At 38.2% G+C, this 13,730-nt stretch overlaps 1 protein-coding gene across 9 annotated transcripts in view; it reads left to right on the forward strand.

Annotated features, from left to right (window-relative positions):
* The window catches only part of LOC126183741 (spindle assembly abnormal protein 6 homolog), a 335,654-nt gene that overhangs the window by 239,087 nt on the left and 82,837 nt on the right, over window positions 1–13,730 (forward strand). For all 9 annotated transcript variants that reach the window (XR_007536801.1, XR_007536802.1, XR_007536803.1 and 6 more), the window contains one exon: window positions 13,306–13,370. Coding sequence is in view for 6 of the 9 variants with exons in the window: in XM_049925950.1 (XP_049781907.1) it covers window positions 13,306–13,370 (65 nt within the window). In the remaining 3 variants the exon portion in view is untranslated. The remainder of the gene's footprint in view (window positions 1–13,305; window positions 13,371–13,730) is intronic.

Consider the following 13,730-nt stretch of genomic DNA (forward strand, 5'->3'; position numbering starts at 1 on the left):
ATTTAAGTACCGGAATTTCCTTCCCTTATTTGAATCCCTTGTTTATCATTGGTGTTGATTTGGGAGACCATTGTGCTTGCCAGACATTTTGTCTGATTCTTGTTCCATTTGACCCACCCTTTCTTGTCACTTCTTACCCTGGTGTTGTCCACGCTGTGCCATGACCATGGTACAGCATGGGGATTGGGATGTGCCGGTGACAGTGCTGGCACTCCGTCATGTGTAGTGCCTCTGGGTTGCCCCTGCTTTTTCCCCTTCCCACCTTTCCCCCTCCTCCCCACTCCTCCTGTTCTTTACTCTTCCTGCCACCTGATGTTCCTTATGCCCCTTTGTTTTCTCATTTTTCCTTCCCATCTACTGGACTGTGTTTTGGTGTTGTTCCTCCCTTAGTTTCTGACACCATAGATTGTGGGACCGATGACCTCACTCTTCGGTCCTCTCTACCCCACAACTAACCAACGAACATGTTCACACTTGTTGCTCATTTCTTAATGATTGCATTTGTAGTTAGTCATCTGATTGTGATGCTGTTGTTAGACACGCTACACAGCCAGCCCCAGACTTCCATTTGTCATCAAGCATGGGTCTACAAACTGAACTCCTACATCCATTTTGTATATTCTTGTACAGGGGAGACATTTTAATTGAAAGTCGTTTGCCCAGTGTTGGCAGATAAATATGATATTGCAGTGCCTGTGTTGTTCAGAAGTATGAAGCAGTGTTCCTTTGGACATGAATGCACATTAGGTACACAACATATTTGTCTCTTTGTGTGCTATTATTCGCAAAGACCTGGTTTTTGACATCTTTAACTGTTTATTAAATATGATTGTTATGACCACTTGATTCCCAATGCATCGGGACGGGAATGGGTGCATCTCACCTGGCCATCTGCTGGGTATAAAAACCAATGAGAATGGAATGCAATACCATTCTGCTCTCAATGAGAGCACATCTGTAGAAGCAAAAGGGTGAAGCATACCTTTATTAATAAATGCCATTTCTTATGGAGCTTTCTGTATACCTGGCAGACTTAATCCTGCAAGAGATTTCTGAACAAAGACCTCACCAAACCTTGGAATTACTACCCTCGACTATGGGAGATACCCAGTGACAACAAATTGAGATGTAAGATATGGAGGAGCCTGAAAAGCACCAGAAAGCTTGTAGCTCCATTGAAGGCAAGTCTAATCGAGTGTGGCAACAGATGTGATTGTGGCAAATACTAGAATGTGGAGCATCTTCTGACATGCACACTAACTGTCCCAATCCCAATAAATATACCCTTGATGAATTATGGTAGGGAAGCAAGGAAGCATTTGATGTCACACAATTTTGGGCTGAACAGCTTTGATCTCCATACATGAAAAGGAATGTAAATGAAGTTGCATTCAAGATTGTTTTAGCAAGACTCAATCTCAAGGTGGGCATAAACTTATAATTTCATCTCTCTATTGACAACCACTATCCCACCTAGATAAAACAGAAAACCTTAGTTCACTAGTATGTATGTTCCCCAGTCATACTGTCATCATTGGAGGCGATCATAAGCATTCAACAATCAATTGTAATAATTAAGAGTTTTGTGAGAGGTGGACATGACAAGAGATACTATCAAGCGGTACTAAATGCCTAGTCTGATACCTAGAACAGGTAGTCACGAAGCCCACTCTTGATGAAAATATATTGGATCTAATAGCAACAAATAGACGTGATGGCTTTGAAAACATCAGTTTTAAACTGGGCCATTGACCACGTGTTATTTGTAGCAATAGTTATTACCCAAATACAAAGGGCAATTAAAACAAGTAGAAAGGTTAGTATGTGAGCAAACTGGATAAAGAAGCAGTAGTATCATATCTCAACAAGGAACTAGAAACATTTCTCTCTTGACTGGAGCATATAGAAGAACTGTGACTCAGTTCAAAAGAACAATTGATTATGCAGTATCTATTAGAACAGTTAATGATGGAGTGGAGCATCCAAGGGATACAGTGACAAGTACAGCACAATATGAGTAAAATAAAACATAAGGCTATGAGTGGAGAAATGTTAAATGACACATTTGGCTGTCACAAAGACAATGTATAAAAACATGAATGACTGCAGTAGTAGAATTGTATCCAAAGGCATCTTACAAAACCAAATGAAATTCTGGTCATGCTTAAAGGCTGTCATTGGCATCAAAGTTGGTGTACAGACACTCATTAATTGACACAGGAACTGAAATTGAGGGTGGCAAAGCTAAACCTGAAATATGAAATCCCATTTTAATGTTTGTTCACAGAGGAACTTGTAGGAATAATGCCCCATTTTAATTCTTGCTCTACTGCAGATGTGATTGATAAAGATTTTAGTGTTACTGGCATTGAGTAACACTTGCAGTGGCTAAAATCAAACCTCCAGCTTGAAATGGAATTCCTATTAGGTTCTATACAGAATTTGTAGCAAAGTTAGCTTCTCTTCTAACCATAATATACTGCAGATCACTCGTTGGTATTCAGTTTAGCAGAAGTGATCTACAAAACTACAGTCCAGTACCTTTGACATCTGTTTGCTGTGGAATGTTAGAAAAATATTCTGATATCAAACATAATGACGTATCTCAAACAGAATGACTTTCTCCATACTAACCAACATGTATTCTGGAAACATCTGTCATGTGGAACAAAACTTGTGCTTCTCTAATGTGAGAACCTGAAAGCCATGGATCAAGGCAGTCAAGTAGAGGAAATTTTTCTTGACTTTCGAAAAGCATTTGACCCAATATTGCACCTATATGCACTACTGAAAATACAATCACATTGGCTATCATGTGGAAGTTGTGATTGGACTGTGAACTTCGTGATATGCAGGATGGAGGATGTTGGGAGGGCTGTTGACCAATTTAGAAGTAATTTCATTGCAGTGCCATGGGAAGCTTGTTGTTCATTTTTTATGTTACTAATCGGAAAGACAATATTAATAGTAACTTTAGAATGTTTGCAAATGATTCAGATATCTACACTGAAGTGACAAAGAAACTGTTACAGCTGTGCATATTCAAATACAGAGATATCTAAACAGGCAGAGTATGGTTCTGTGGTCGGCAATGCCTGTATAAGACAACAAGTGTCTGTTGCAGTTGTTTGACTGGTTACTGCTGCTACAATGGCAGGTTATCAAGATTTAAGTAAGTTTGAACGTAGTGTTTTAGTTGGCGCACGAGCGATGGGATACATCATCTTCGAGGTAGCGATGAAGTGGGGATTTTTCAGTACAGCAATTTCGCGAGTGTACCGTGAATATCAGGAATCCGATAAAAATCAAATTTCCGACATTGCTGCGGCTGGAAAAAGATCCTGCTAGAATGGGACCAATGACGGTTGAAGAGAATCGTTCAACATGACAGAAGTGCAACCCTTCTGCAAATTGCTGCAGATTTCAATACTGGGCCCTCAACAAGTGTCAGTGTGTGAACCATTTAACGAAGCATCATCGATATGGCCATTCGGAGCTGTAGGCCCACTTGTATTTTCTTTAACTGCACAACACAAGGGTTTATGCCTTGCCTGGGCCTGTCAGCACTAACGTTTTATTGTTGATGATTGAAAATATGTTGTCTGGTCGGACGAGTCTTGTTTAAAATTGTGTTGATCATATAGACGTGTGCGGGTATGGAGTTAACCTCATGAATGGGTGCATCTCACCTGGCTATCTGCTGGGTATAAAAACCAATGAGAATGGAATGAAATACCATTCTGATCTCAATGAGAGCACATCTGTAGAAACAAAAGGGTGAAGCATACCTTTATTAATAAATGCCATTTCTTATGGAGCTTTCTGTATACCTGGCAGACTTAATCCTGCAAGAGATTTCTGAACAAAGACCTCACCAAACCTTGGAATTACTACCCTCGACTATGGGAGATACCCAGTGACAACAACTTGAGATATAAGATTTGGAGGAGCCTGAAAAGCACCAGAAAGCTTGTAGCTCCATTGAAGGCAAGTCTAATCGAGTGTGGTAACAGATGTGATTGTGGCAAATACTAGAATGTGGAGCATCTTCTGACATGCACACTAACTGTCCCAATCTCAATAAATATTTCAGTGTATATGGAATACTGTCTGAAAAAAGCGGAACAAATATTAAATCAGTTTGTGATGAGATTTCAAAGTAGTGGAAAGATTAGAAACTTGCTTTAGATGTTCAGAAATCTAAAACTTTGTCCTTCACTAAATAGAAACCCTGGTATCCTATGACTACGGTATTTACTCGAATCTAAGCCGCACTTTTTTTCCGGTTTTCGTAATCAAAAAAACCGCCTGCGGCTTAGAATCGAGTGCAAAGCAAGCGGAGTTGGTACGTGCCACCACAACTAACTTCTGCCGTCAAATATATGTAGCGCTATGCGGGCATGCTTTGTAGGCACAAAGATAAATACTGGCGCCAAAACCTCTGCGTCAGTAAATAATTTTTTTTAAAAAAGTGGAAAACGAGCTTTTTTTCTCCACTGCGAGTTTCGACCACTGCATTTTCATACATTATCCAACGAAGTAAATACAAATTCCGTATTGTTCATCTTCGAATGTAGCACAATTTCAGTGTACTACGAAAATCTGACTGGCAAGACTGACTGGGATGTTTGTCAATATGGCCAACTCTACGTTCTGAATTTTTTCCTATCTGTGAGAAGAGATGGTTGCTAATCGGAACCTGATGAAATTTGAATCACATACAGTATTCTCTTCACCATAAGAATAATACGAATATAAACATTTTGCCATGTATTCTTTCGTGTTTGTTGCTATCTCATTTAAATCCTGTCTGCCTAATAAACTACGAAACTAGAGTGAGACAACAGCAAACGCGGAAGAATATACGTATCGTGTCATGTTTATATTCGTATTATTCTTATGCCTAATAGTGATACAGTCAGAAATGAAGCACGGCAAGTGACTAGATTTTTAAATCTAAGATGACTCTAATTTCTGTGCAGAATTTGATGTAATAAAGAAGCGGCCGCAAAGATTTTCGAACGGAGAAACTTTTGGCCTAACTCTCGTTCAGAACATGTTCTATCATACGCAGTCTATTATTTGATTCTTGTTGATCATTATCAAAGAAAGCAGCAGTGTAAGTAACATCTCTTGTCATTGTTTCGCTAATGAGACGATTCCCCCCCCCCCCCCCCCCCCTCTCTCTCTCTCTCTCTCTCTCTCTCTCTCTCTCTCTCTCTCTCTCTCTCTCTCTCTCTCTCTCTCCTTTTTTTTTTTTTCCAGTAGCGCGGACAAAAGCAAGCCATGCCGCGAGCCGCAACAGGCCGTAAACATGCACTATCAGAATGCGACAAACAATGCAAGACACAGTGTAGTAATGCATTTTCAGCTTAAGAGGGATGCAAACACCTATAACAAAGAAAACAGCACTTATCAGATAAAAGCAAAATAAGCAATCGATTCAAACCAGACGAAGCACGTGAAAAAGTAAGGGTACCCGTATAAATACGGACGGAGCGCCTGCGCATAGCAATGGCTACGTGGTAAAGCTTAACTGCTAAGGTTACGACTCGAACCAAACTACTGTAGCTGTATCGTCATTCATTCGACCTAAATTGTGTCTCATATTACAATGAACCAGCTTTGTATCGATTTGGAGGTACGGCCTAAAACTTTTCTCTCCCCTTGAATTTCGAGTCTCAAATTTCAGGTGCGGCTTAGATTCGGGAATTTTTTTTCCCTTTATTTAGAGTCTCATTTTTCAGGTGCGGCTTAGATTCGAGTGCGGCTTAGATTCGAGTAAATACGGTATGATATCTCTTGTGTATACCTGGCTGTAACAATTTATAATGGTATGAAATGTATAGGTAACATAGATTCAATCATGGGCGAAGCAGGTGGCAGACTTAGATCCATTTGTAGGATACTGTCTGGGACATGCAGCTGATATACAAAGGAGATTGCTTACACAACACTCGCACAGAATATTGCAGAAGTGTATGGGACCTTTACCATATAGGACAATTGAGGCTATTTAAGGTATAGAAAGATGGGCACCATGAATGGTCACAGCGTGTGTCACCAGTGAGAGAGCATTTCAGAAATAATGAAAAACCTAAACTAGCAGATGCTGTGTCAACTAACCCAAGACAGCTTATTCAAAAAGTTTCAAAGACCAGAATTGAGTGAGGAGCCTTGGAATATACTAAACTTCCTAACTATCACTAACATAGGAACCATGGAGACAAAACGAGACTAACTACAGCATGCACAGAGACATCTGTGTAATTGTTCTTCCTGGACTCCATGCCGAAATAGAACAAGAATAATCCCTGAAATGTGCTACACCGGGAAGTACCCTTTAACATACACGTCACTGTGGTTTGCAGGGGATACATGCATATGTTAAAAACTGTCTATTTTGGATTACCATTTACATTAATTTTTCATATTCCTAGATGTAGCAATGCGTGAAAGTGTAAGAGATATTGAGTTAAATTACCAGACTGATGCTACAGAACATTTTGTTGATCCCCAGTTACATTACAAAATTTATAACCTTCAGTGTACTCTTTCAGATTCCTGCAATGCTCCGCATGAATTTTCCATTATTCAAAGTAATGCTGGAGGTCTGCTTCTGTCAGCTTGCTGAGAATCTCTGTCACATTTGCATCCACCATTTCCACACAGTCAAATCTTGCTCCTTAAGCGCAGATTTGACCTTAGGAAATTGAGAGCAGGGGGGGGGGGGGGGGGAGGATTGAGCATCCCAGGTTGTGTGGTCGAACAAAGACCAGACAAAGTACATTGTCTTGGTAACGAATCCAGGACTTGCTGCACCACAAATCAGATCTCCGTCTCCTCACTTGTTCATGAACTGCAGTCAGAACCTCACCATAATAGTGTTGATTGTTTTGCTGACCTTTGTCAATTTACCAAATTTCTCGATACTGTCTATTCTTTTTGATATTTAGGATCATCCAGGGCATGGATTGTTTTTAGTGGTTCCATGTTCCTCCTTAAACCTCTTGAACCTGAACCACACCAAAAACTTGGGTTCGTGATAAACTTTGACTTGCGTACACTTCCTAGAACATGGCACAAGCTTCTGTACCAGTTTTTCCATTTCACAAGACACTTGATGTTAACTTTTTGCTCCGTCTTAGCACTTCACGTTTTTTGCGAAGATGCTAGAACAGGGACCTCAGCAGACGGTTGCTACAGTGAGTCTGAGCTATGTATAACTGAGCTCAGGGTGGGGAAGCATCAGATGACATGACCATACTCCAAGCTGCCGTGAGTATGCTCACTGTGTGCCAGTATCAACACCAGTCTGATCACTTAATTGTCACACCTTGTAATATTCAATATATGACAATGCCACAATGGTTATGTGATGCACAAATTAATATTATTGAGGAAAAAGACCTAGTTTCTATCGATTGCTCGTATGATTTTGAGCACATCCCTGTTGGTTTTTGAACATCTTTGATCAAATTCTAAGTCGATTTCTGAATGAATTGTAAGTTGATTTTTAAATGCGTGCATAGTATACGTGATGTCTCTGCCAGGGGAATCCCCATCACATCTAGATATAAACTTGGCTGCAGACAAAAGGGCACAGGTCTATACAAGCTGAGCGGAATAAACCCAAACAGGTGAATGCCAATCGATGTTTATGTGGTTGACTGGGTTTGCAAATGATCAGCGTTGTTATAACTATTAGTGAATTCCATAGATTCAGACTGCCAGAGTGGAAATAAACAACTAATGGGAATAACAGGCAACAAAGATTGTGTATTGTCTCCTCCGTGTATCCAAGAAAATGAAATTTTGTCAGAAAATTTTTGTCCAGACCGCTACACTTCTAAGGGCCAGTAATACAGTCCCCGGCTAGCAGCCGCTAAAGTTGTATTCTGGGAGTAGCGCAGAAAACGCATTGTACGAACACGTAATAATGCCTAACCGGAAAATAAATGCGGGATAACTAAACCGGCGATTGTGGTGGGGTTAGTGAAGTTAACCAGAGAATAAGTTTTGACACTGGCAGAAATAGTTACAGAATTAGTGATGACAAGATTATTTGTTAGAACGTGGAAGGAGAATATACGGGGACTCTAACAAATCACGGAAGAATATGACGATACCAAATTTGTATAAAATTTTCATACTACTACTTTTAGATCTTGTGCTTCAGAAGCTAGAGAGTATGAATGAAATGTGAAACTATTTCCTAATAAAACTTTTTGCTTGTAGTAGGCCTAATAGGCATTTGATATTGGTACTTCGTGAACTATATTCTGTCGTGTTATAAAAATGACCGTTTGTGCCAAAACAGTCTCGTTTATTTGGTGTGTGTAACAATTGTTGCAATATTAGGCAGGCATATTTCGTTTTATCTAGCAGACAGTGACAAAATACACATAATCAAATCAAGAAACCACACCAGTCTTCGGTACGATTTGTATCAACAGCTTTTCTAGTATTAGACAACGACATTTCGTTTTTTGATATAGCAAAACGTTGCCGAACTTTGATGAGGTAATAGATTCTTTCCTGAAGAAGTGTGTTCTACTACTTTGCTTGTCTCTTGTTTTATGTATCCTATATTTAATCTTATGTCACACAAAACAGCAAGTTATTAGCCAATAGGTAGTAAAGACTGCAGATTTTCTGAAGAGTTCTTGTTCTGCCGGTTACAAATAATTCCATCCTGTATTTATTGTGAGATTTTTTTTAAGAGGGGGCAGGATGTCAAACCGGCCTATTGGGAGCAGGAGAGGTACTACAGGACATTTTAATTTCCACTGGCATGAATGTAGTTTGATGACACCCATTACAAAATATTACAGGTTTGAATTCCACAGAGTGAAATACAGAGACCTGCAATGGAAGAATGCTGTGTGAAGAGGCATGGCACTGCACTTCGGCACACTTTAAGACCAAATAACATGTCTTACGTTCCCTCGAACATGTGTGTGTTTACGTTAAGTGATTTTGCTGTTTCCTCTTCATTTATTACTCTCACATCAAATGAAAACAAATCAGATTTCTGTGGCTGGGAGCTATCAAGTGAATTAAAATACATTCACATAATTACGGAAGGCTAAAATATGTAATTAGTTTCAGATTTTATTTTGTTTCCACCTGTCTGACAGTCAAGCGTTAATCGCCTTGCAGAACAATGAAGTTATTTTTGTCGGTTTGTTTCTGCTGAAGCAGTCAATTTATTTGAATGAAGTGTTTAATTCCACACTGCTGACTAGTTTCAGCTATTCGCTGCAGTTTAAGTTCATATTTTCATCTTATAGCATGTATGGGATTATGCTGTAATAAAGAACCAAACATGAGATAATACTGGTACTCAAAGAAAATTTACATCTGAATCTGGACATGCAAATGTGCACTTTAAGCCGAATGATGCATTTTATTATGGTTCAAAAAATTCCCATGCTCTTGGAGTATAATCTCTAATATCTTGTTTCTTTTATTACATAATGTAAAATCTTTTAATGTTTTACATGTACGAATGTACGGGCTTCCTGGGTCACCGTAGCTGCGCAAGCACGGCGATGCAGGTTATCTGGCGCTCTCAGGCAATGAATCTATTCCTAACAGGTTGCGAGAAAATATTCCGAATGGTTGTTTGGAAAGTGTTACTTTCAAAGTTAATTTCATTTTACGCAAGATGAACTCTGTGAGCGAATGGTCGATGAATTTTTTAAATCACAGAGCGTTTGAATCTCATTCAAAAAGCAAATCTTTGACAATGACTATTTAGAATATTTTCGAGCCCAGAAGATCAGACATTTATGTCATTGTTAAAAATTTTACTGGCACATTTGTGTGATGTAACACGCGCAAAAAAGATCAACATTATGTGTGAAAGCTTAGCTTCTCTTGCAGCTTGTTAATCTTAGATACCAACATTATACGTGAAAGCTTTTCTTTTCTTGTAGCAACACTATGTATAGTAATTTAAACCGTTACCTTTCCCTATTTGTGTGTTCGTGCTACTTATTACTGATGTTGCTATTGGCTGACTACATCATGTGTCCTATGCTCTGGATATCCGCTGTCATCGGCTGGTGAGATCGCTTGACGTGAGCTACGATTAGATTACAAAAGCGCATCGCAATCTCGATTTCAATTCTTCGGAAAGTAACATGCGGTGTTTGGTGGAATTCAAATTTATACTTTCGTATTACGAAAATATGCAGTGTACATCTTGCTGCACATCATACATCTTTCCAAAACTGTGTTTTTCCCCGTGAGTTTTGTATTCTAAAGTGCCAGGAAATTCTACGCCGGTGTATAAAACCACAACCATTGATAAGTTTTACAGTTCCGAGGAAAAGTATGCTGTTAGTTAACACGGAAAAAGTGTATTTTCATCCGGGAGAAAGTGTATTTTTAACCGAAAAATCCAGGAATTTTTTTTCGACCATGTATACTACCTGTATTAATATGTAATTTCATTTACACCTATGAAACAGTCACTGTAACATAATGGTAATAATTGAATGTTTCATATGGGACAGTGGACTGCAGCATGTTGAGAATACTGAGAAGGAACAGGAAGATGATGCAATGGGTGAGAGACACTGCAGCAGTCCAGAATGTCATCATGGCTACTATGACAGTAAAATGTAGAAAACAGCAGTATGAAATGATACAAACTGACAAAACGTGGATTAAGGAAAATCTCTGCTATATTCTTCCAGATGACAATCTAATTAGAAATTAACAGATCACAACAGAAATAAGCAGTGTCATAGGATAAGTACAGCCAAAAATTATGACATGTTGAAAATTTTATTAGAGACGTTTATTCAGCAGTGGATGGAAAAATAGATGGTGGCAATGTTGTTTCAAATTCCTAGGCAAATCTGTTAAGAGAGGCTAGAAGACAGAGAATAATTACTGATTGTTATTATCATCATAACTGAAAAGCATGTCATGGTGAAACAATAGAACATCTTGACAAATATATGATGAATAATTAAAACTCAACATGGGTTAGCTTGGGTGTTTGATTTTTAGAATGAAAAGAGTACTAAATTGAACCAAGACAAAAGAAGTTTCTGAAAAAATTGTTTTGGTGCCTGTTAGAAAGAAGAAAAGAATACAATATTTATGTAAACAAGTGAGACTAGAGTTTAATTCTTGTAAAATATGGTGTCATTTTACATTTGTAGTTGTTTTAAGTAAATGTGATATAATTTGTTCATTTTTATGTAAGTATTTTTACTGTACTCATTGTAGTTGTGCAAGGGGTCTTTCTGTTGTAGATAATTTTAAAACTGGGGCAACCACAGCTAAAATAGTTGTACATGATTGCTTGACAATTCATAGAGTTAACAGTTTTTTTTTAATTACAGGTGTTAAAACTATTATAATGAAACTGAATGAAGTGTCGAATGATCGGCTGTAGCTGTATTTGTTCTGGTCACTTATAAACCCACACAACCGGTTTCGCAACTTTTAAGTAGCACAAAAACGGATTTGTATATACTTAATAAATACAGTTTGCAAGTTAGTACCAAAAGAAAGTTACTTACAAATGCTATGTCATAGGTTACAGAATGCTGCAGAGTAACAATTGGTATGGCTAGGTAAAGTTTTCAGCCCTCCTCAATTGATAATAAACAATAATCAATTAAAAAAAAGAAAAAAACTGTCAATGATGAATATCATGTCAAGAGCAAAGGAATATAATTAGAAATCAGAACTGATCCCTAATTAAAAAACGGTGAAAAAGTAACGCAAATGAAAAATAGATGGGGACTATCCCCATGTGACATGGATCAACAGCCAAAAACGGGACTGACGTGTGTTAAGTCATGAACTGTACTTTTTCTGATTAACATCTGCTCTTGTCGGCCTATGTCAAGCAACAAAATGCCCCTCATAGATGTTATGCAGCAAAGTACTGAGCCCTGTGGTGACTGAAAAATAAAATAAAGCTAGTGATGAAAACTAGTAAACTTGAAATCTACTTAAAATTGTTTTAACTGTTATTGTAGGGTCGCCAGTGGCCAAAAGGAAGAAGCATATACTGCTCGTCAAACTTGTAAAAAGCAGACATGCTCATGTGTATTTGCCACCAACATAGCAGCTGACAACATAAGCTATGAGTGTCCTGTGTGTTGTCTAAGCCTGTGCTGTGGCTGCCGTCTGGGAACCAAGATGGTGACGGAAATTGAACTAACACTGGCAACACAGAAAATAAGAAAGTGCAATGCTAGTGCTCTGCTTAGGACTTATGGTCACCATGCAAACTATTAGTCTTGGCTCCGTGTTTTACATAAAACTGAGCCTGAATGATACTAAATATAATAATGTTGCTAAGATGAACTGCTTATTTCTGAATCATCAGAACTTATTTCTGAATCATCAGAACTTATTTCTGAATCATCAGAACTTATTTCTGAATCATCAGAACTTATTTCTGAATCATCAGAACTTATTTCTGAATCATCAGAACTTATTTCTGAATCTTTAAAACAGTTTAGACATTAAATGGAGCAGATGACCTCCCAGTCGACCTGGAGCGGGAGTAAACATGAATGTTAACATAAAAAAGCTGTAATAAGTTAGCCAACTGATTAGATGTTGAGACCCCTAACTCAAAAAATTTAAATAGTCAAAAGTAGCCAATAAAGCTCAGTGCCTTAACTCCGTTTGATTATTGAGATTCTCATCATGGGACTGTCTTATGGACTTTACTATATATTTCTTAAGCATATTTAATACAGTGCTGTTTTTCTCTTTGTGTAGTACCTCCAAATTGTTGTGGAGGTCTGAAATAGAATGTTGATTATTACATAAGATGTTAGCTAGCACTGATTTCGAACTGCTCACATTGAGAAATTCTTTAAAGCGAATATTGAAACTCCTAACCATTTGCTTAATGTACTTTTGAGAACCGCCATTATAGGAAATTGGACAAACCCCTGTGTTCTTATGTGGGTTGCTGATTGACTGTTCCCTGTCTTTATACGTCGAACCTACATTCTGTGGAATAAAAAAAAAAAACACTAGATTTGCAAAACCAGTTGTGTGGGTCCATAAGTGACTGGAACAAATACAGCTACAGCTACAGCGGGCCATTGGACATTTAACACCTACATTTTGAAAAACTGTTCACTGTATGAATTGTCAAGCAATAATGCATGATTATTTAATTGATTTTAACTTTTGGTTAATGTGCTGTTACTACTGCTGCTTCTAGTTTTAGCACTGACAAAACATTCAGTATCTTGATAATTGCTTAGTGTGTTATGTAGTATAATGTTGATACTGACTTAAGTTTCATTTTAGGGTTCACTCGGCATATCAGGTGCTACAGGATACCTGCATCAGCAACAGCAGCAGTCATCTGCACAGTATGTATTAATTATGCATCATTGTAACTGTGTGTGAAATGTTCCTAGAATAGTCCATTTAACAGAAAAGTCATTAAAATTAATGATATTTTTTGTTTCCATCATATTAGTTAGTTGTTCTGGTATAGGGCACACCAGTGTTACCAGATTGTCTTAAGGCAGGCTTCATTTAACTGAAAGTAAGGCATTTTGTCCCAAATTATCTAAGGTGATTTAAATGCCAGAGGTATGGCCATATTGCCTTAAAATGGAAAATCAATGCGACACATGCAAGACGAACTAGAGCCGCCTCTGAACCAGAGAAGGTATGATCTCCACCATGGTGCATTAATTCACAAGGCAGACACCCAGACTGGAGCT

This window comes from Schistocerca cancellata, chromosome 4 (genome assembly GCF_023864275.1).
Source record: "Schistocerca cancellata isolate TAMUIC-IGC-003103 chromosome 4, iqSchCanc2.1, whole genome shotgun sequence".
In the NCBI taxonomy this organism is placed as follows: Eukaryota; Metazoa; Arthropoda; class Insecta; order Orthoptera; family Acrididae; genus Schistocerca; species Schistocerca cancellata.